General features: G+C 40.5%; 1 protein-coding gene across 1 annotated transcript in view; it reads left to right on the top strand.

Annotated features, from left to right (window-relative positions):
• Window positions 1-20,517, top strand: part of UNC5D (unc-5 netrin receptor D) — an 868,705-nt gene extending 848,188 nt beyond the window's left edge. Inside the window, exons 16-17 of the mRNA XM_068273557.1 lie at window positions 27-205; window positions 16,693-20,517. Coding sequence (XP_068129658.1) covers window positions 27-205; window positions 16,693-16,897 — 384 coding nt within the window. The 3' untranslated portion in view covers window positions 16,898-20,517. The remainder of the gene's footprint in view (window positions 1-26; window positions 206-16,692) is intronic.
• Window positions 20,518-23,478: the final 2,961 nt, after the last annotated feature.

Consider the following 23,478-nt stretch of genomic DNA (forward strand, 5'->3'; position numbering starts at 1 on the left):
TTTCTTTCCAACATTTCCTTTATTAGAATGAGCGGGAGACAATAGCTTTCTTCGCACCTGAGGACAGCAATTTCCTGGCACATACTGGTCCAAAGGCCTTCAAAATCCCACACTCCATCAGACAGAGAATATGTGCAACATTCGACACACCCAACTCCAAAGGAAAAGACTGGCAGCTGTTAGCGCAAAAGCTCTCTATAAACAGGTAAGAGGAGATTTTGGTTAGAGGTTTGGTGTGCCATAACTACCACATGGGTGATGTTCAGTACTTTAAAATAAGAATAAAATACATTTCATAGCATTATTTTTATTGTGCAACATTTTACAGAGCTGGTTCTCTCAGCTTATCCTGTTTTAAATTTACCTTACTTGGTTCTGCTTAAAATACTAACTTTTAATTAGCTTGTTTTTTTTAGTACAATAATACATTTTATTCATACAGGAAATCATGCAACAGACGAAAGTGGCTAAGACCCTAATTAGCTTAGAAAAGGTACTGCCAGTTGGTTGATTGCACTACTGCTATTTATTGTAAACCTACTTATTCTTACCTAAGATTTATTCACTAACATTCCTCTTTAAAGTCTCAATACCATCATTTACCATCACTTCTCTCATATATCCCCCATTCTTCCTAATATTTTTGGTATGACTTTCAAAGTCTTTTTCAGAATTAACACACTTGACCTCACTATCTAGGATGCAAGCTATTTATATCCTCTGTTATACCTGCATGTTAGTACTGGTGAAACCTGCTGCTAACATCCTGAAAAAAGCAACCAGACCTTATTTTCCATTTTTAATGTTCTTAGTTAGGTGCAAATTAAATTTATATATACTGTATTTCTAATAGTATTAAACTGCAGAAAGACTTATTTGGTTCCCATCTATGTTTATAAAAAAAATGTAACAATGAAACTAGAAGGGGTTTGGTGGTTCTTGTAGGGAACAGAGGAACCTTTACTCTACTCCTTATGCTGCTAAGGCATTTTTTGTATTGACCTGAGTAAGCAGACCACTACCTGTGAAACGCTTTGTCAATTTTTTTATAAATATTATTTCTTCTGGAGAGGTAAGCGATTACCTCTCATTTATATGTTATGTTTTAATATTTTAACACCCATATATTTTTGGCACCTCCACTCCACTCTTGTATTTGTGAAATTGGTCAAGCTTTCCTTTAAGGTCTTTCAATACAACCTTCCTCAACTTTCTTAACTTATATTAGTATTCAGACTTGTACGGTATACGTAGAAATGAGCTCTACACTTCTGATTTCTTCTTTTTTTATTTCCGTCCTCAATGAGCACATTATCATCTTTTGTTCTCACACTGCAATATGCCATTCATTTGTGTAATGTCCATTTACCCTCCTTTACTCCTCACTGAACAGTATGTCTGTAGGCAAACAATATGTTTGAACAGTAGGTCTGTAGAAGAACAGCACTCCTTCCTTAAAATGTTTCCCTAGTGGTCGACCCACAATCATTAGGGGTAGCATTACCAGGGTGTGTGCACAAAGATTTATAGTTTCAGAACTTCTCCATTAATGTATATTAGCAGTAGATATTCTCATGCACTTATCAACAAGACCTACTTGTTGGCCAGCCAACTCAACGTATTGATCATTGTTTCATTACTTGGTTGTAGATGTTATCTTATCTGTTACCATTGTTTGCACACCAGAGATTGTTGTTAGAGCATATGCTTTCTTCCACATTCTCTTTATCTTCAACCAGGCCAATCGGTGAGGCAGCTAATTTGGGCTCCGTGCTGCACAGAGGATTTGGGCGTCAGCCTAGGCCACAATGTTAATTACAGCTATAGTGCTGCCTACTGTGTAATTTGGGTACCGGCAATAGTTGAAGCCTGAGTTACAATAAAAACTGCATAATTTGGGTGCTGGCAATACCTGGTAACTATACCGACAGCAGCTATGTGTACAATAGTTAGGAGGTAACTGGATCCCACAATTTATATATATACAGTATATGTATATATATATGTATATATATATATATATATATATATATATATATATATACACACACACACACACACACTCTAAAGTAGAATCAGCACCTCCATCCCAGCCGCGGGGACAGGTGAGATATCAATGCTATTGTTGTGCAGGGGCCCCGGGGGGCACGTAACAGTTAATAGGGAGGATGGGGACCCAGTGGTGCTTGGGGGCCTGGGGTCAATTGCCCCCCCCCCTGCCTTCATGGAAGCGCCGGCCCTGAGCCTATACCATTCACATTTTTGGATAGCGTTCCAGCTTACATTTGTTTACTGCATGGTTGGAATTGGAAAGCATCAGGCAATCTGCCAACATATGTATTCAACACACAACAGAGCTTTAGTATGTTCCTTACCCATTCACGATTATTCTTGCCTTCCAGGTACAAAGAACAATTAGGCCGAAAGCCATACAAATCAGACTTTGAGAGACACATTTATTCCGCCCTGTGAACCTGAAATATAGGGGCTTCCTAGCATAAGAATAACAATTATGCTGCAGTATTTTGCATTAAACACAGTCTAGTATGGCCGGAGGGAGTCACCACCCACAAATCAGCTTGCAGTCTAATTGTTAATGTCATTCGCTTTTCAAGGATTTTAATCTATAAAAATCATAATAAAGACACTCCGCATGGCCTGGCCCCTCCCAAGCACATATATATATATATATATATATATATATATATATATATATATTCACGCCCCGGGGCCAATTCAGATGAAGGCAATATAAATGGTTCAGCTTTATTACTAAGCTTCCCTATGGGGGATTCTAATGAACACATCCTGTTGCTGAAAAAAAATTAGATTTATTCTGCCTCCCAGCTTTGGAATACATACATAAATAAAGAGTTCTATCATACAGGCAAATATATGGATTACTGCTGATGATGGATAAGAAGTAATCCAGACCTCTAGCTCTGAATTTCCAAGCAAGTAAGCGCTGAGTGAAAGTTTACAACATCCAGGGCTAGACACAAATTATATTTAAATTCTATGTGTATATCTGGCTGCTGCATAATAACGCTAGCTTACAATATTGTTCATTTTTTAAAAGCAAAGTAATTAAAAGCCTACTATAATAAAGAATCGTAAATGTATGTAAAACAACCATTAATATGTGTAAAACTTCATATATTGTGCATAGTACTAAAACATTTTTTAGAGAAAAAATAGTGTAGATCCACTTTAGCAACACTTTTAAAGAGGAACTATAGCGAAAAGAGGAAAAAAAAAACAATCAATACATTGCAAAGGGAGACGTTACAAAATAGAAGAGAGATCAAGAAATGATTGATATTCACCATGTAATTTGTTCATATGGTTTGATCCACAATCAGCCGGCACCTAATCATCTTTACTACCGGCAGTCGCAGACATGAAAAAAAAAAAACAGACAGCACCAACTGGCATTGGTATAACCACCCCCCTAACAATGCAATAGGCTAAAAGGTTGTCTGTTGATTGATATACATATGGACAGAAGGGAAATACTGGTTTCTATGCAGTTGGAAATGGCCTTAATTTCCCACAATGCAAAAAGCCTACCACAGTGTGATGTCAGGACCTAGGTGCTGTCATTGCCCTGTGGGAGGAGTTTCACCACAATATCAGCCATACAGACCCTCCCTAATGACCTACTGAGAAAAGGTAAAAATGCCTCATGCAAAGAAGGGTATCAGCTACTGTTTGAGATGAAGTCCAATCCTTGGTTACAGTTCCTCTTTAATAGTGTAAAATAGCAGAGTTCAATAACTACTTTCTATTATTTTGCTTTTGCCTGGTATTGTTATGTCTGTGCTTTCAGATTCAGACTATCCAACACTCTTACTATTAATTAAAGACAGTTAATTTATTTTACAGAAGTACTCCAGCAGGAGAATTAACTTATAAACACATGAATGATTTAATTAGATGGTTGATTGGCTGATTGCTTCATTTGATCATGTAGGATTTTTGCCTCCTGAATACGTTATACTGGAAAGAGAAGTGAGACATTACCACATGATTTTTTGTGAGCAACAAATTATAGACTTCTAAATCAATCACCTGATCTTACTGATCACATGATTGCCTGTGAATAGAGATGTAGCGAACTGTTCGCCGGCGAACGGTTCCAGGCGAACTTTGGGGGTTCGCGTTCGCCTGCACCAGGCAAACTTTTGCGGAAGTTCAATTCGCCCCATAATGCTCTATTGAGCAAAACTTTGACCCTCTACCTCACAGTCAGCAGTCACATTATTGCCAAACACACTGCTCTCACTGCTGGAGGCCTGCCCCCCCCCCCTCCTCCAAGAAAGGTCCTTATGCCATTTCACTCACTTGTCTGCCTACACTAATTAGTTAAGGGACAGCTGCTTACCTCCTTCTTCTACCTATTCCCTCCTCCCAGAAGGAGGAGGGTCTCATCTGCCAGGGAATTATACTATTTCAAAAAACAGTTTACATACCATAGCTGGGAATCGAACCCAGGTCTAACTGTGTGGTGGGCAAGCACCCTAACCGCTGTACCACAACAGTACTAACTGAAGCTGGCCTAGCATTTACTATTTATGCTCAATGCAATAGAAACATTAGGTTGCTTAAAGGGAACCTTAACTGAGAGTGATATGGATGTTTCCTGTAAACAATACCAGTTGCCTGGCAGTCCAGCTGATCTCTGTGACTGCAATAGTTGCTGAATCACACCCTGAAACAAGCATGCAGCTAATCCAGTCTGACTTCAGTCAGAGCACCTGATCTGCATGCATGTTCAGGGGCTGTGGCTAAAAGTATTAGAGACACAGGATCAGCAGGCGATTCAGGCAACTGGTATTATTTTAAAAGGAAAAATCCATATCCTTCTCCGTTTAGGTTCCAAGAGAAAAAGTAGACAGTAAGCCAGCACCTATTCAGTAGGAGACCTTAGGCAAGTCTTCCTAACACTGCTACTGCCTATAGAGCATGCCCTAGTGGCTGCAGCTCTGGTGCTTTGAGTCCGCCAGGAGAAAAGCGTGATACAAATGTTATTTGTCTTGTCTACTTTTTCTCTTGTATTGAGCATAAATGGTAAATGCTAGGCCAGCTTCAGTTAGTACTATTGTGGTACCGCGGTTAGGGTGCTTGCCCACCACACAGTTAGACCTGGGTTTGATTCCCAGCTATGGTATGTAAACTGTTTTTTGAAATAGTATAATTCCCTGGCAGATGAGACCCTCCTTCCTCCGGTAGGAGGGAGGAGGAAATAGGTACAAGGGAGGAGGGTGGGCCTCCAGGTATTAGAGCCCTTGAAACATGTTTTCTATCATTTTTCCAGCCAGTAGAATTTTTTCAAATTTTCAAAGTTCACCTACCCATTGAAGTCTATTGCGGTTCGCAAACTTTTTCGCGAACCGAACCTTTCGCGGAGGTTCGCGAACAGGGTTCGCGAACTGAAAATCGGAGGTTCGCGACATCTCTACCTGTGAATTCCCCTTGGGCAGAACTCCTGTAGAATTCATTGATAATTTCCCAATACAAATGATTGTAGAAATTAACCAGGCAACGTGAAGGTCTGGGGCCCACAGGAGCTTTTTTAGCCGCACTTTGGAATCACCACCATTTTTAAAATTTCTAAGCTAATGAAAGTCAATGGAGGTGTACTCACAAGAATGACTGCAATTTCCCAAAACCGCAATTGCGGGCCATGCAGCATTTTTGGAGCATTTGCGCTCCAATACAAAGTATAGCTTTTTAATCTCTGCACAAAAGCAGTTTTGCAGCGATTGAACTATTCTGAACAAAAATAGTAGGTCGATAAAAACACAAATCTCAATTGATAGTGGATAGCATTAAATTCAAATTTCACTTCAAAAGCACTGGAAATTGCACTCAAAATACTGCATAAATCTCTAGCAAAGATGCTCAGTGAATGTGATGATTTTCAGTGGGCCTCAGTCCTTAAACATTACGGCTGTGTCAAGTGTTTTCAGTTTTACCGGGCCTCCCACATCAATTTCAGCCAAAGTACAATATGTTTGCATTAAAGGATTTAAAGTGCTTTCCTAAATCTTATGTTTTATAGCTATTAATCCCTTTAATTATTCTCTCTTCCTATTTACTGGCATTTACAAAATCCACAATTTTTGCGTTTGCATAAAACAAGAACACACGCAAAGTGTAAGCCGTCCAATGGACTTAATCTGCCTGGAAACTAATGACAGTGCCTTGCCTAATCCAAGCGCATAGGCTTTGATTTTACATCTCCTTGAAGTTTCATTAGTGTGTAATGGTAGTCATCAACAAGGCAATCTGGTGGGGCTTTTTAACATCTACTGTATATAGTACATGATTATGACTGGGTATGACTGAAAAGACAGGGGTCTGTTTATTAAACTGCATGCTACATATTAATCATAATATCCTAGTGAAATATAATGGCAATAGTACACACGAGGCCCTCATGCTGCATGCATACAGGTGACAGGTAGGATCTTCTATACATCGCCCATCAGTTTGCAGTGTGTGTGTGTGTGTCTAGTCTTGTCATGTTACAGCAACCAACCAATCACATGCTTAGCAAGCCTGCAATCAAAGCTGAATTTATACATTTTGTGCCCCTAGGCCAAGTATGCTGTGGATCCCCTTTCTTGTGCAGCAGCGCCTCTCCCATTCCATGTGCAGCCCCCTCATCCATGTGTATCATCTATGTACAGCAGCCCCTTTGTTTTATGAACAGCTCCCTTGGGCATCAGTTTACCTTTTCCATATGTTGCTCCCCATTTTCAGCCTCCCTGTCATATCTGGCAACCCCTTTTTCATGTCCAGAAATCCCCTTTGGCTGCAGCCACCCAAGACCTTGGCCTTTGGGGCCTTTCCAGAAATCTGTCCCTGCCTGCAATGGAGACAAATTTCTGATAGCACCTATTAAACCAATTGTGCAGATCCCGATTATTCAGCAAAAACCCATCCTGTTCCACAAGGAAAAGTGGATCACTGGTTGCTATTGGTTACCATACCTCCCTCTACTGTACACTTTTCTGTTACATAAATACTTTATTCTAAGGACGTAAGATGAGCAACAGAATATCAGAGCACAGCACATCTTTACATTATCTAGCAATCTTGCACATAGTTATCTCTCTCTCTCTCTCTCTCTCTCTCCAGTCTGTAGGTTTCTAAAACCCAATTTTACTTTGCGCTTCGATCTGGCCTTTTATCTTCCTGTTTACAGGCACAGTAACATAGTACAGCTTGTTTCCATTTGAACAAGGCCCACTTTGAAAAATAACATTGCCAAGATGTTTGTGATGGGAATAGCTTGCAGCTCAAGTGGCCCTACTGCCGGTTTGACATTTCGCTCGGAGATTTGATTATATCCTGTATTCTCTTTGTCACTGGGTGAGCTTTTTCTTTTTTTAAAAAAATAAAAATAGAAAAAAACAACAACCTGAAAGACGAAGTCACAGCTGCCTCCTTAAAAGGAGCTGTGAGAGCAGACTTAGAAAACTGTGCCTGACTGCCTTTTGAGTGCATCAGCAGGCAGCGTGTGCATCTCCTGGTAGTCATGCATTTGCTCAGCAGAAAAATGCTTGAAGGACCAGCAGCCTTTTCTGCGTGGCATTCTTCATGTTTTCTAATCTGCAGGTGGTTTTTAAATGCTCCTAATCAGAGCCGCACACCTGCTGCAGTAATGACAGCCTGGGACAGTCATTTGTAGGTCTTTTTCAGAGGCTATATGTCGGCCAGAGGCTGGAGTGCTGTACTGCGCTGTTGGCAAATAAATGCCTAGCTGGGGATCATGGGGGTTTACGTTCCACTAAGCACTTTATGCTGTTTGACAGTGAGCAGCGACCAAGTTTATACACTGTGCTCCTATTTCAATTTTCAAGTCACAAACAGCTGGGTTTTTGACGCACTGTCATCAAAATGTTTTCAATCGGTCAAAAGGAATTTCACAAAATGAAAGTCAATTCTGTGAAGTTCTAAAGCAGAGAGCTCACAGAAAACAATGCTTTCTGTAGGGAACACTGCATTGGGAAGGATGGATAGAAACGGTACTATCCAAAATTAGGTGCCTAGCAGGGCAAATTATCTAGCTTCAGTCAGGCTAACCGCCCAAACAAAAGTGGGTGTTATGTGTGCCACTTCTGCCAAGTTAGGCATGGTTCACTTTACAATTAAAAACAACAGATTCTATGTTGTTAATATGATTCATTCTTAGTTGTCAGTCCACAAGAGATCCTTTAGAATTGTTGTGGTCATCGCAATGCAAAGATCCATAGGATGGGGTCAGCAGATGCGTACCACAGTAGTCCATGGTGGAAACACATCTGCTCTGAACTCCATCTGGATCAAAACGCACCATTGAAGCAGCCACTGTCCGCTACGGTTATCCATTGGCGATCCCCCTCCATGTGAATTGAGCCTCAACCAACTTCCCTGTGCTCCTCCTGAGGGATACATGCTTCTCAGTTTACAATATATAAGCATATTTTAAAGTGCCACTTCCAATGTACGGTGTATACCAGCTCTCCAGTGCCGGAGACACCACACTAGAGACATTAGCAGTAATGACCGTATTGGGTAACCTTTGTGAAGTTTTGCTTTATTTTCACAATTACAATTTTGTGGGTAATCTTGGCTTTGCATTATTTTTGCAAGTTATGCAAAATGATACTCACGTGATTCAGTAACTAATTTTTGCCTTCCTGACAAAATGATGTTTGTGGTAAGCATCCCACATGTCTATGAGTAGTGATGAGTGAATATGGCCACTTTTATTTCGCTATATTTTTGCAAAAATGTCAAGTGCAAAATTTTTGCACAGATGAGAATACTTTGGAAAATATATCGGCATGAGAAAACATATTTTCATCACATGAATTGAAATCAATGGGCGTGTGAAAGTACAATTTCCAGAAAGTACATTTTACAAAAGTGTGGCCCTTATTCAATTGACTTTTTCTCTTAGGTTTTCTCCTAGGATATAATTTTTCATCTTCTGTTTAAAATACCTTTTTTTTTTTTTAAAACAAAAATACCTTTTTTGCAATTGAGAAAGTACCACAAAGTAGGTAAAATAGGCAGTCACAGCGCTGGAATGAGCTGCCTGAGGAGGACGGGGAAGCCTTATTAGGATCCAGAGGCGTTCCCCTCCCGAGGTAAGTACCCCCCAGTGGCACTTTTTTTGTTTTTACTGTAAGCTCTTTGTGCTTCATCCTATTCAGTTTTCTCCTAGGAGATCATTTTTCATCTTCTGTTAAAATAACTTTTCAGTACTCTGCAGTTGAAAAAGTACCAAGAAGTAGGTGAAAAAGTACCGACAAAATTATACTGAGTATTTTCTTGCTTGCATTTTATTGATAAGGTGTGAAAAGGTGAGTTGAATTGAATAAGGGCCTGTGTATCTTGTAAGATGGATTTGGGGGGGGGGGGGGGGTCAAGTTATTTGATCCTCCTGATCTAAGATTTGGAGGGGGGGGGGGGGTGATGTAGTTTCAAAAAATCCTTGCGGCATCTAGGGCCCAGATTGTGCAAGGATTTGAGTGTCAATAAGGCAATCTTAAGTAGAATTTTCTATTTTATGAGTAGCCAGTGGAGTGAGCAAAGGATCAGTGTTATGTGGCAACATCAGAGGCTTCCCCAATTCTCCTTGAACCTTCCAATGCCAAGACCTTCTTCTTTGCGGCCATACTACTCTTCATGGATGAGCACAGCCAAAGTGTACCTGTGCACGTTCTGACTGCCTGCACAGCAGCACAAAGTTGCTTGCTCAAAGAAGAAAAAGCCATGCATGAGCAGCTTTGTGCTACTGCTCAAGCATGGCCAGAACTTGTGTAGTCTTAGTGTAGCCACACTTGTACATGGAGAGGAGCATGGCATTGGCCACAAGCAACATATTCAACAATATTGTTAAATATGATTACAGAGACCCAGCACTGGAATGGAGGGGTGTAAGAAGATCAGGAAAGCCTCTGGACTGTGCAGGAGGCTTCTCTCTACTGCAGAGGTGTCAGACTCGATCACATAAAGGGTCAAAATCTAAACTCTAGTTTTAGGCCAAATTGTTTATTAACTACTTAAGATTTTAGGACGTGAATTTCATTTCATAAAGGTAGAAGAAAGCCGCTCGGCACCTCCAGTATTAAAACGCCAATGTATTAACCACTTAATGACCGCCTAACGCCGATAGGCGTCGGCAGGTCGCAGTGGTGTTTCCATGGTCAGTTCATGGAGGGAGTCTCCGTGAACAGCCTGCGAGCCTCCGATCAGAGCTCAAAGGTCGAAATGTAAACACGCGGGGAAGAAATCCCCGGTGTTTACGTCGCACGGCGCTGGATCGGCGATCCCTGGCCTCTGATTGGTCGGGGATTGCCGGAGGAGCCCCCCGCTAGGCACGCGTGAGCGGCGGCGATCAGACCCTCCCCCAGCAGGACATCCCCCTAGTGGGGAAAAAAGGGGGAAGTCAGATCGCCCTGCCTGCCTGCTGATCTGTGCTGGGGGCTGAAGAGCCCACCCAGCACAGATCATTGAAAAGCCAGCCAGTCCTTAAGTGGTTAAATATTATTGGCCAATTAGGCCAATTTCACATCATAATTGGCCCCCCTATGCATTCCAGGACATGAAATTCACTTTCTGCAGTTAAAACACTGGCGAGTGCTCCCGCAAGTGCATGTGCATGCCCCCGTCGGTCCCGCACATGCACGTGCTCGTACAGGCTTGTGCACATGCTCATACAGGCTCATTTAACAGTGATTGAGTGGTAATCACTGTTCATGAAAGCAAGAAGAAAAAAGTAGTAATAAAAAAAGTAGGAAAGTGACAGTGTCCGCTTAAATAATAAAGTGCCCCCCCCCCAGCAAAATATTAACTACTACCTAACTAATTAACCCCTTTTATCATCTATACTTAGCCCTAAAATTAGTGGACATCGGTAATGGCTGCCACTTGTAGCGATCCAGCATGATCGCTAGGACGACAACTCCGGGACCCAACACTGTATATATACATCGCTGTTCTGTTGCCTAGCAATGTATCTGTACAGCACAGGGGTCCCCAAACTCTGCGCCATAGCATTCGGATCCAATTGCTGCAAACACACAAGCTGGTGATAATGGTACGCCACATTCCCAACTAGTGATGATATATGGCATGTAGGGTATCATTTTAACCAAGAAAAGACAAGTAACATATATTGAGATGTTTTATAACTGTGGCACTGAAATTTGTGAAGGGTGTGAAGGGTGAAAAATATTAAAAAAAAATTATTTCTGCACTTACGCCTATTTTTTCCCTATAATATGCCTATAAAATTCTTGAAAAAAAAAATTACATGTGTATCACTTTGATGGCGTAAGTAATGAAAAAGTTATTGCTATGCCAATAGTGACAAATTAACTGCCAAAATTGTCCGGCATCTTAAGGGGGGAAAAACCTTGCAATGCAAAGTAGTTCAAATGTAACATTTATTGAACAGTCTAAAATTAAGTGGCCTAACTATAGCGAACATGGGGGGCCAGCTCCTCCCCCTTCTGCAGAGTAGTGCAGTGGAGCAGTTTAATATTTACCTGCCCCAGTGCTGCTTTGGCAGAAAATCTTCAAGATGAAATGTGGCCCAAGGCAAGATGCTACCCACACAAAGGGGTTTGAATGCCAAGAGGGGGCCCCATGGTTATTTTGCTGAGGGGTCCCGTGGGTTTTTGCTGCACCCCATCATAAACTGATAATGTTTCAACCAGAAACGGTCACTGGTGTGCTCCTCTGGTTGGGAAGGCAGTGTGCTGTCATTATGTTACTGCTTACAATGACGCACATTTGAAGATCTGGAGAGCCACATAAAATGGCAAGTAGCATTCAGCCACCGGGCCTTGTGTTTGACACCTGTGCTCTACTGAGATACGTATCTAGTTTTTTATGTATTTATTTAATCTGACTTCAGGTATGAAGGTATCATTACAGTAGAACATGTGTTGGTCAACATAGTATTGTTTATATCACCATAGTTTTCAAGCTGTTGGAAGAGCCATAGCACGGCATTGTGAAAAGTGTATTACAATGGGTGTGAAAATCTAGACCAAGTATTCCACATTGTCACTAACAGGGCAGCTACAATAAAAATGATATACCATGAGCCATCACTGCAATTACTGGGATAAAAGGAACTTATAATCTACAATAATCATTGCTGACAAGTTCCTATTATCGAAGTCCACTTTACACCCCAAATAGCAGATTAGCAAATAGTCAGCTCTTCTGCTTCGAGATTTTGTCATAAAAGACTGAAGTAAGCTGAAGTCTTTTATTATGTAATTACACGTCAGAAAATATAACTTTGCTTAATTGTACCTTAAAGCCATAATAACTTTAAACACTACCTGCCAGTTTAAATGGACCTTAACTGGCCAGCCTTCGATCCACTGAGAAAATCACTTGTTCCATTTTCCTGCCCACATTCTTGTTAATCGTTATTTTTCAGCAAATATTAAATGCATCTTTGTTTTGTTGTTCATCAGGACAGGTAGTTGCCATGGTACCGTTTGTTATTGACAGCATTTTAGTGAGTCAGAGGGAAAATACCACACTCGCTTTTTTTTTTAAGATTCCCTTTACTTTCGAGACAAAGAGCCTTCAGTTCCATCAGTAACTTGCATAGAAATGAAGAAAAAATAAATAAAACACTCATTCACATTTCATATGTTCATATTTTAATATATGAATGTGTTCTTTGTTGATAAACCTAACGTACATCTAGCAGTGTCAAGGCTTATTTCCTATAGCCAGATAATTAGTTTTATAGCGAAATAACAACAAGCATTCTTTACAAAAGGGCAGCAAAAGAGCTGTTGTGCTATAAAGCTGGTAATACATCTAGCGATTATGCGGCTTGATCGACCCCCCGACTCGATAATCCTATCTATTCATATGATTTGATTGATTATGGCTAAATCAGTTTGAGCGTTCTGGAAAATCTTGGTCCCAGGCGCTCTATAGATAACAGCGTTCAATGTCGCGATGGCCAATGTATGTGACGGACTCCCAATTGCTGCCCCCCTCCCCCCAAGTGTAAAATCTCTGCCTGGTGTCCGTGCTGTGTAAACTTTCACCTGTCCCGTCGTGAATCTTGGCGTCATCCCCCCCCCCCCATTACTAAGTGCCACATGACTTCCGGCGCATGTGTGTGACATCACACACACCATGTGGTACACATGCCTTGTGATGAAGCTGGGAGTCGCGGCAGCGGTACAGGTGAGAGTTAATTTACACAGCCCAGGTGCGGTGGAGGGGAGGGAACAGGTGGGGGGGGGGGCAGACATTTAACACTTGGAAGGCGGTAGAGGGAATCGGTGTGGGGTGTATGGGCGGGCAACAGATCTCTCTCTGGTCAGATTTGATCTCAGAGACATCTGTCTCATGGTCGATCTTTTCATACATCACTAGATGTATCTGCACCTTTAACCACTTCACCACTGAGGGGTTTTACCCCCTGACCACCAGAGCAATTTTCACCTTTCAGCGCTCCTTCCATTCATTCGTCTATAACTTTATCATTACTTATCGCAATGAAATGAACTATATCTTGTTTTTTCCGCCACCAATTAGGCTTTCTTTAGGTGGGACATTATGCCAAGAATTATTTTTTTCTAAATGTGTTTTAATGGGAAAATAGGAAAAATGTGGGGAAAAAAAAAATTATTTTTCAGTTTTCGGCCATTATAGTTTTTAAATAATGCATGCTACTGTAATTAAAACCCATGAAATTTATGTGCCCTTTTGTCCCGGTTATAAAACCGTTTAAATTATGTCCCTATCACAATGTTTGGCGCCAATATTTCATTTGGAAATAAAGGTGCATTTTTTTCAGTTTTGCGTCCATCCCTAATTACAAGCCCATAGTTTATAAAGTAACAGTGTTATACCCTCTTGACTTAAATATTTAAAAAGTTCAGTCCCTAAGGTAACTAATTATGTATTTTTTTTAATTGTAAATTTTTGAATTTTTTTTTAATTACAAAAAAAAAAAAATGGGGAGTGTGGGAGGTAATGAGTTAATTTTTTGTGTAAAAGTCATTTATTTGTATGTGAAAAATGTGTAAGGTGTAGTTTACTATTTGGCCACAAGATGGCCACAGTAACTTTTTGCTTTATTGCGACCTCCAAGCCTCCTTCCGGAAGCTTGGAGGAAGAATAAGGAGGCTGGACACGTGAGTTTCTTCTCACAATGATCGCGCTGCCCATAGGAGAGCAGCGGGTCATTGTGGGGCTTAGATCAACGAACGGGAATGGATTTTCCCGTTCATTGATCTCCGGGCGAGCGGGCGGCGGCGGTTTTACTAGCGGCGGGCGGCGTGTTTACGAGCGGGAGCGCGGACAGCGTCGGGAACGCGGAAAGTACGTGTTTCTCTGTCCCTGGTTTTTAAAGGATGGAAAAAGGGGCGGAGAAATACGTACGCGCGGGGGTAAAGTGGTTAAAGGGGAGCTCCAGTGAAAATAATGTAATAAAAAAAGTGCTTCATTTTTACAATAATTATGTATAAATTATTTAGTCAGTATTAGCCCATTTTAAAATCTTTCCTTTCCCTGATTTAGATTCTGACATTGACCACATGGTGACATTTTTACTGCTGGCAGGTGATGTCAGTGGAATGAGATGCTGCTTGCTTTTTTGGCAGTTGTAAACAGTTGTAAACAGTAAAACAGCTGTTATTTCCCACAATGCAATAAGGGACAGGAAATCGCCAAGACCATGGTCCTCACAGTTTCCTGTGGGGGGGGGGGGGGGGGGTTTGACCAGAATATCAGCCATACAGAGCCCCCTGATGATCCATTTGTGAAAAGGACTAGATCTCTCCTGTAAAAAGGGGGTATTGGCTACTGATTGGCTTGAAGTTCAATTCTTAGACTGGTCATGGTTTCTCTTTAATCTCTCATAACAAGTTGACAATTATATTCATAAATATATATCTTTTTCACAAGACTCATCACTGGATTTCCATAATTATGTACTGTATAGATTGTCATTGTAGCAGCTATCGTGCAATACACCACAATGTAACAAATGTGCAGTTTACTTCATATGACACAAAGACCTTGAGCTGCAAAAATAACTAACACAGCGGTGGTATTTATGTAGTAATAACGTTGTTTGTTGTAGTACATTGCACGTTAAAGCCCTGCACATAAACAAACACTTAGAGGATCCACCAGGGGGGCCAGATGGAAGGGAGGAAACTAATTTCCTAACTGCCAGACTTATTCCCTAAAAATTACTTGAACAAACAACTCTGAGTGTGCTGTATCTATAAAACATATGGTAGTGTGCTACTGTCTCTCATTGGCAGTCATAGGACAGGAAGGTAATAGAATCTGAATCCGCGCTGTAATCTATTCACGTGCAGCACATTTGCTTCATACTGTGATATTGCACTAGTTGCGCCCTGCATAAGTCTAACAGGCTTCCTGTTGGGGAAATTTTCTGGGTATCCATTTATGGCTCAGCGATGGTAGCTTAGAATGCTGTCTAATACTTGCTAGAGGGGACAATAAAACTACCTCTAACTGGCTAAACCCTTTCTGTCAAAACGGAGTGGTCGGGCTATAGAAAGAACGTACAGTATTTATAACTTCAGCATTGCTTATTTTAGATATTATTCTCAAATCTAGTGATTAGACAGAGGTTTGCAATGCTGTCAAACTTAAAATAGTGGACACAAAGCACAGATCCTGATAGTTAAAAGCTGTACTTTGTATAGTGGGCGGCACCAGTGCCCCCTATTTTAACAAGCGCCTCTGGTGCCGAATTTTCAGGTTATAGCAACTAATTGTGATTAACATGAGCACCATTAGTGATGCCCAATAATTAGCGGTGAAGGCGCCATGGATACTGACGGGGATTGCAGCAGAAGAGATGGTTAGGGTCAGGCATCAGTTGGGGGGGTCGGTTAGGGTTAGGTATCAGTTGAAAGGGTCATTTAGGGTAAGGGAGGCATCAGTTGGGGGTTCGGTTAGGGTTAGGCATCGATAGAGGGAAAGTTCAAGTGAGAATGGGGTCAAGTTAGGCGATAGGAAAATATCAGACAAATACAGATATTTTGCTATCCTTATTACATAGAGCATAATCATAAAAGGAGTCGTTGTACCCATATTCTGCTAGCAGCTTTCTCTTGTACTCAAAATACCATGGCATCCTTTTTACATGTATGTTCAATAGCAGACATGTTCTATTCCTGTGTTAAAGATAAACACATGTGCTCATGCCTAGAAGTTTGGAGAAAAAAACACACAATTGGCACTCCTTGAGGAGAAAATCATGTTATAAATAATTCCATAAAATAACAAACTAAACACCCAAGTTAACTGCTGTTGTTGCAATTATATTGTATATTGTGTTGTAATATTGTATGTATTATATAGTACCCATGAAGCAAAAGGAAGTTCTATACTAGGTCTTTGAATTTAGGTAGTGATAATCACGAATTTGGCATAATCATAACTTTGCATAGTAATTCGTAATAACGACCTAGTCATTTTTGAGAAAATCGATTTTAAAAATGGTATTTTAAAAACTACAAGGTATTTTTGAAAAATTGTGTTTGTTCCCACTATTTCCTTTAACATACATAGCAATTTTGGAAAAGCTACACACATCCATGTACCGGTAATGCACATCTGTAGAATATTCCAGGTGCTAATTCCTTTTATTCTCTCTTTAAGGAATCTGTGCTACTTTGCAACAAAGAGCAGTCCATCAGCTGTCATCTTGGACCTGTGGGAAGCTCGCCACCCATATGATGGAAGTTTGGATTCTTTGGCCTGTGCACTGGAAGAGATTGGAAGGACACAAACCAAACTCTCACTGGTATCAGAGACTCAAGCAGATGATCCAGACTTTACCTATAACAGACAGAATGGGCTTTAAATGGATTTTTTTGTGTCCTGACGTCTGTGTAGGCCAGCCCTAGATATGGATTCCAGTCTTTTTTTGGAAAGGCAGAAGGCAACAGGATAGACACATGAGATCTGTATTCCTGACTTCAGCAATTATAAAGGAAGAAGTACCGTTGACAAAGATAAAAGAGATGAGGGCAAATAGCTTTTCTGTGCACCAGTCGTGCATCATTCTTTAAAGGAGTATTAATTGTGCAAAAGGGTTTTCAGAAAAAGCCATCCACCAGCGAGGGAATTTGGAACACAGACTTTTAAAGCCTCCCAGTTCTCTGTGGTCTGTAAAAAAGACATACCTTTAAGAGAATGTGCACTTTGGTTATTTAAATCAGCAGTTCAAGGTCAGGGAGAGAACTCAAGATGAATTAACAGGTTGAATGGACACTGTTACACTATATAATGATGCTAAGTAGCACCCTTCTGTATACAGCTTCCCCAAGCTGCTTTGCCTTAGAGAGAATAGAATGCAATAGCCAACACAAATGATAATCCTTGGCATGTAGATTTTGTGTGATGTCTCTGCAGGATTGAATTCCTTTGTATAATACAGCTAGTAATGGGGTCTGAACATTACTAGTTGCCAGCAATCACAACTGTTGGCCAGAGTTGCCCAGGTTTGTATTACGTTCACAGAAGCGTTGTTTCAGTTTGTAAATGTGTTGTGCAGTGTATTCAGCTGTCAGTAGAATGGGAACCTAGAAGAAACCAAAATAAGCTTATATTACAGACTGCCCCTGCATCCCTACTAACATGGTCATCTCCGAACCGTAAGTGATGATGTGTATGGAGCCTGACAATTCAATAAGGAGCATAAGATGTCCTCATAAAAAGAGATAGGAAGTCGAGTGGAGATGTGGACAACAGTAACCTGATTATGCATTCATTTATGTAAAGAAAAGCTGATGTCCATTTGGACTAGTGCCACCTTTCTCAGACAATATGCTAAAGTAACTGGAACTAGAACTAATCCTCTAGTCTACAGTATAGCAACCACATTTTTTTTCTTTCTTACATGAAACATTTGTGACATCACTCAATCTAATCAACAGGTCGAGATGTGGCTCTAATAATTATTTTTCCAAAGCCCAGTTATCGCAGCATGCAACAATAATGTTGCTTTAATTATACAAAGAAAGGTATTATGGGCAGAAATGGAAGTGGGGAAATTGTACCATTGTTACATACTGTGATATATTGGAATTGTCTTAAATGTTCACTAGATCCACAATTTGATCCTTTCATTGGACTGGAGTTTTTATGGGATTGGTGGATTACATCCTTTAAGACTGTGATGTCTGCAGCTTATTCTGCTTTCAATGGCCACCCACAACATCTTGGACACTTCTAGTTATCTTATTTCACAAGCTGTGTTGAGTAAATGATTACACCTGACCCTGGGGTCATATTGGGACAATCAGTAATGAGATAAATTTTTCTATAGATCCCTGATGTATGTTAAGTTGAATTGGTAACCTATTAAACTAGCAAGGGGTCCTTTGACCCTTCCCCTTACTAGCATAATGAATTATACAGTGGATTGGCAGAGCACTTCAATATGCTAATAAGGGGATGGGTCAAAAGACCCCTAACTAGTTTATTGGGTAACTAAAGAACCTCTTAACAGGTCACACTTGTTATGCCCTCAGCTGAAATAAGAAGTCTGTGTTCATTCCCATGCATGGTTTCTACTAGGTGACCTTGATATTTTCAGATTTCTGCGCTTTAAAAATACCTACTTAAACAATTTGTGGTGTCCACAGTCTCTACCTTTTGATTAGGTGACTTTTCTCTACCTATTGATTAAAAACCAGTTATAGAAACCTAGACTTATTCATTATGATGTTACAAATATGTTGGTATTTATTCATATACAGTGGTTTGTGTGATATGCGTCACATCATAACTAACTGTACTTTTTGGCTACTACAAAGTCTCTGATGTTGAACACACCACGGAAGACGGAGCACTTACTTGTGAATCAGAAAGAGTTCAAAACAAATACTGAATTCCACCATCATAAAGTCAGCATGAACCCCTTTTTGCTTAAAGCAAGTTATAAATTTGGCAATGGCATAATGGCTGTTAGGAGGTCAGCAACCAATACCTTTTGTACTTACTCTTATCTTTGTTTAATTAATGCAGGCGAGAGCAGCGTATTTTTGTTTCAACATTATGACCGAGACCTGCCTGGAATTTAAAGCGTGAGCTCAACATATCTCATTAGCTAAAAACCCTTTAAAATAGGATGTGTTAAAGCAACAAGCACAGTTTTTGTTTTACACTGTCTTAAACAACAATCACGTATTGCTCTGACCACATTGATTCCTTATGGATTGATTGGCTACTTACACATCACACAAAGTGCCTACATTTTGTGCAGGTGGCTGGTACAATGTAAGCTTACTCATATGGTGACCGAGACCATCATATCGAAGTGTCCTCACTTTAGATTTACACAGTATTGTTTATTAATTCATAATGTACCAATAAGGATTTCCATGTGTAAAAACAAGTGTACCCATTTGATTCCATACTATATTATCAAACCTGGGAGTTTTAGGAGAAAAAATGTACTCTGGAAATACAGTATATGCTCTAAATTACTTCTTTGTATTAAGTGGAAACATGCAATACAGATATTTGCCAGTGACCCTAAAGAAAAAGAAACCTGAGATGAATCAATTATAGTAGCCTTCCAGGAAGACAGAAGGGGCCATATGCAATTCACTTTTTCACCTGAGTTTTCTCCTAGGTGATGTTTTTAAATGTGTCAATAAAATGCCTGTGAAGCCACCAGCAAGCAAGAAAATACTCAAAATAATTTTGATAGTACTTTTGTACTTACTTCTCAGTACTTTTTCAGCTGAAAAGTGCTGGAAAGTTGTTTTAAATAGAAGATGAAAAATTATCTCCTAGGAGAAAACACAGGAGAAAAGTGGAATTGCATCTGGGCCAAGGTGCTTTAATATTCACTAATAGGGCGTAGTACATCACATGCTCCTAAATTCAATGTTGTTTTGTTCATAATGCTCTGGACGTATGTAAGTAAAGTCCTACTCCACCAATTCCATGCAGATGACTGCAGTTTATGTTGTTTATGTTGTTCATCATGGATGGAGGTTGGTCCTGAATCTAGGTCAAGCTTCAGTCAACTGCTCTAACAGTTGGCTTTGCCCGGAGCTGAATGGAAGGGATTATTTCACTACCCTAATAAGGTAAAATAACTTTTAAAGGGGAAATGTAAGCACAGGAACCCCATTAGATTGAGTTATTTACAGGTTAATTAATTCATTAAAATTTGGGTACACTTAAAATTTTGTTTAATGTCACCTATCATAACATAAAACTGTTTCACAGCTGACAAAATATCGACTCCCCACTTGTCAGTCATTGCTGCTATACATGGGGTATTTGTGGGGGACTGAATGCAGCTAGGGGTAGTGCTGATAGGGTGCCTAAGGCGCTGTATCCAATTTGTTTTTAGCTATGAGGGCAGTAAGTATCCACTAGACATTAAATGCAGCGGTACTTAACCATGCGACAACCATGTATTAATCTCCCTTTGGTTGTCAACCTTAAAGCATAACTGAAAACTCTGTAAAAAATAAGAGTTTCACTTACCTGGGGCTTCTGCCAGCCCCCTGCAGCCGACCTGTGCCCTCACAGTCCTGGACTGATCCTCCGTTCCACCGCTGCAGCTCACTTTTTTCCCGTAATGGAGGTTGACATCTAAGTTGACCTCCATTGCTCCCTGGCCACGCGTATCCTACTAGTACACATTCCTGTAGCCAGGAGCACCCTGTGCAGGCACAGTATGAGAAAACCTCTACTGCATCTGCTAAAGGGAGGGGGGACACCAAGAGCTCAATAGTGTGATATTGTATAGATGATAATTAATAATGAGTAATATAACAATTTAATACTCACAAACCAGGGTTACCATTAGGCAACCACTGTGAAGGCAGATGGGGAGATTAACCTGACCCCACTCAGGATTAAAAGTCGCTCTCTGTAGATGGGAAGAAGATGGGTACAACCCTCCACCAAGGGTGGACTTAGCAATATGTAGAAGCTTTCCAGAGGCGCCAATAGAATAAAAGTCACTTAAACGAGCTTAAAACCGATGGGGCAGTGGTGGGCCTATCCCATCCATGCAGACAAAGCAAACAAAGGAAGGACTGTGGCATCAACAGTCAAACAACAATTTATTTATACTCCACAGTAAAAATAGGCAACGCGTTTCACGGGCTCAATCCCGCTTCATCAGGCCAATCAAAAAGGAGCATACAGCTTAACAGCATCAAAACCACACTGAGCACCTCTACAGAGGCGCTCAGTGTGGTTTTGATGCTGTTAAGCTGTATGCTCCTTTTTGATTGGCCTGATGAAGCGGGATTGAGCCCGTGAAACGCATTGCCTATTTTTACTGTGGAGTATAAATAAATTGTTGTTTGACTGTTGGTGCCACAGTCCTTCCTTTGTTTGCTTTGTCTGCATGGATGGGATAGACCCACCACTGCCCCATCGGTTTTAAGCTCGTTTAAGTGACTTTTATTCTATTGGCGCCTCTGAAAAGCTTCTACATAATTCTACTGCATCTGCGCAGTACGGGTCCGGCTACGGGAGTGTAAATGAGGATGTGTGCGACCAAGGCCGCGCAGGCACACTGCGCCCGAACTGTGTGAAGTAAAAGTGAGCTGCAGCGTGGGACAAGAGCATCGGTGAGTGGCTATGTGGGAACAGGTCAGCTGCAGGGTGCTGGCAGATGTCCCAGGTAAGTGAAACTCTTATTTTTTATAGAGTTTTCAGTTCTGCTTTAACTGTCCATGTGAATGACAATGAAGTGATTAGTCCCTGGTTGTTGGGTGGCTGGAACATGAAAACGGCACAGCTCAACTGTCTGTGTGATCTAGTCATAAGAATGAAGGCCCACTAGCACTGTAAGACCCAAGTTATAGGTTGCTCCTATGATAAGTCACAGGTCAACATAAAATGTGTATTACATTCTTTGCTTCAATATGATTTGTATTTCAATTTTATAAAGCAAACAAATATATTTAGACTGTTTCAAAAATGCTCTAAAAGGAGCCATCCTTATTGTGGCACAGATGCAAGAGAGTACCTTTCCAGGAGGTCAAGGGAAGGCTGATGTGGTGACATCACACTCTACTTGACTTCTTAAGCAACCAAAGGGTGGTGTGAGACTGAACTTGAGGCAATAACAGCTACTCAAAACCTAGTCTGTGGGCTGAACTAGACACTGCTGATAAGCAGTTCCAGCACTGCATTGTGCTCTTAGTTTAACAATTCCACAGCGATTCTGGGGCTAAGATGGTCAGTTTTATCATGTAGATAACATCTAAATTTGAGAGGTAAATCATATTTTTTACTTTAGTTCTTTCAAACACATCCTTGGTGTTTTTGTATAAAAAACACCAGAAGTCAACACAGTTGACAGGTAGTCCTTCAGGATAATATGAGAGGCATTAGGTACATGATAAATATTAGGTAATATTGGGGCATGTGTTCAACATAACATAAAAATAAATTTTAAGGGCTAATGTACTATTATATTAAAATTATTGCAGAATTACTTTGGAATTAAAGGGAAGCCCCTTAATTCATTTTCATACAAAATGTCTTTCTTGGTTTTTATTTCACATCCAGGTAATGATGTGACTGGTTTCAAACAAGCTCTTTGTCATTAGCTTTCAGAGCTTTCTTCGACACGTGCCATCCAGTCACATGTCTTCGAATTAAATGTCCATGGAGGACGGACTTCGAAATCAGGGGTAGGGCTATTGGTTCTTGCCTGTAGAATGCACATAACGAGAGAGTGAGACATTTTGATATGGGTGAGTTTGCAAAGAAAGCATAGTCATGGATTTCTCCCGCTGTACCAAAAACAGCCTGAGGATTAGCATTAAGACAAGTAACATTTTTATCAGGATGTCAGAAATAACTTCCCTAACATTCTTCTCATGACAAGTACAGTTCAATAGCTGCAGGGTCAGGAATTGTCCAAGACTTCTGCACATTCAGCTCTCCATTGTAGTAACTGGTTGTAATTCCTGGAGAGAAAGAGCATTCCTTCATTGAGATGGAAAGACAAGAAATAATATTTTCACGACTGTAATAATAGTAATAAAAGTAGAAAAGTGTGAATAAAGACATTTAAAGTGGACCTGAACTCTTGCACAGAACAGAAGCAAAACCTAGAGAAATGCACCCTGTATGTATTTAGAGAATTTAGCCTCTCTAACCCCCACCCCTCCATCTGTGACTAATCAAAAGTTGTAATTTGATCTCGTAGCTGTGTCAGCTGACTGTTATAGCAGAAGAGCTAATTTGTAAACACAGGATGTTAACAGTATGTCTGCGTCCATGAAAGCAGGAAGTAGACACACTGCAGATTTATACCAGGATTTGTACCAGCTGTAACAAAGAAATGTTTTTCTTTAAATATTATTATGCTCTTGCTTATACTTATCTTTTAGAGCAGAGATGAAGTTCTAAGTTAAGGTCCACTTTAACAGTATGGTTGGAGTTCAGCTT

This window comes from Hyperolius riggenbachi, chromosome 3 (assembly GCF_040937935.1).
Source record: "Hyperolius riggenbachi isolate aHypRig1 chromosome 3, aHypRig1.pri, whole genome shotgun sequence".
NCBI classification, from domain to species: domain Eukaryota; kingdom Metazoa; phylum Chordata; class Amphibia; order Anura; family Hyperoliidae; genus Hyperolius; species Hyperolius riggenbachi.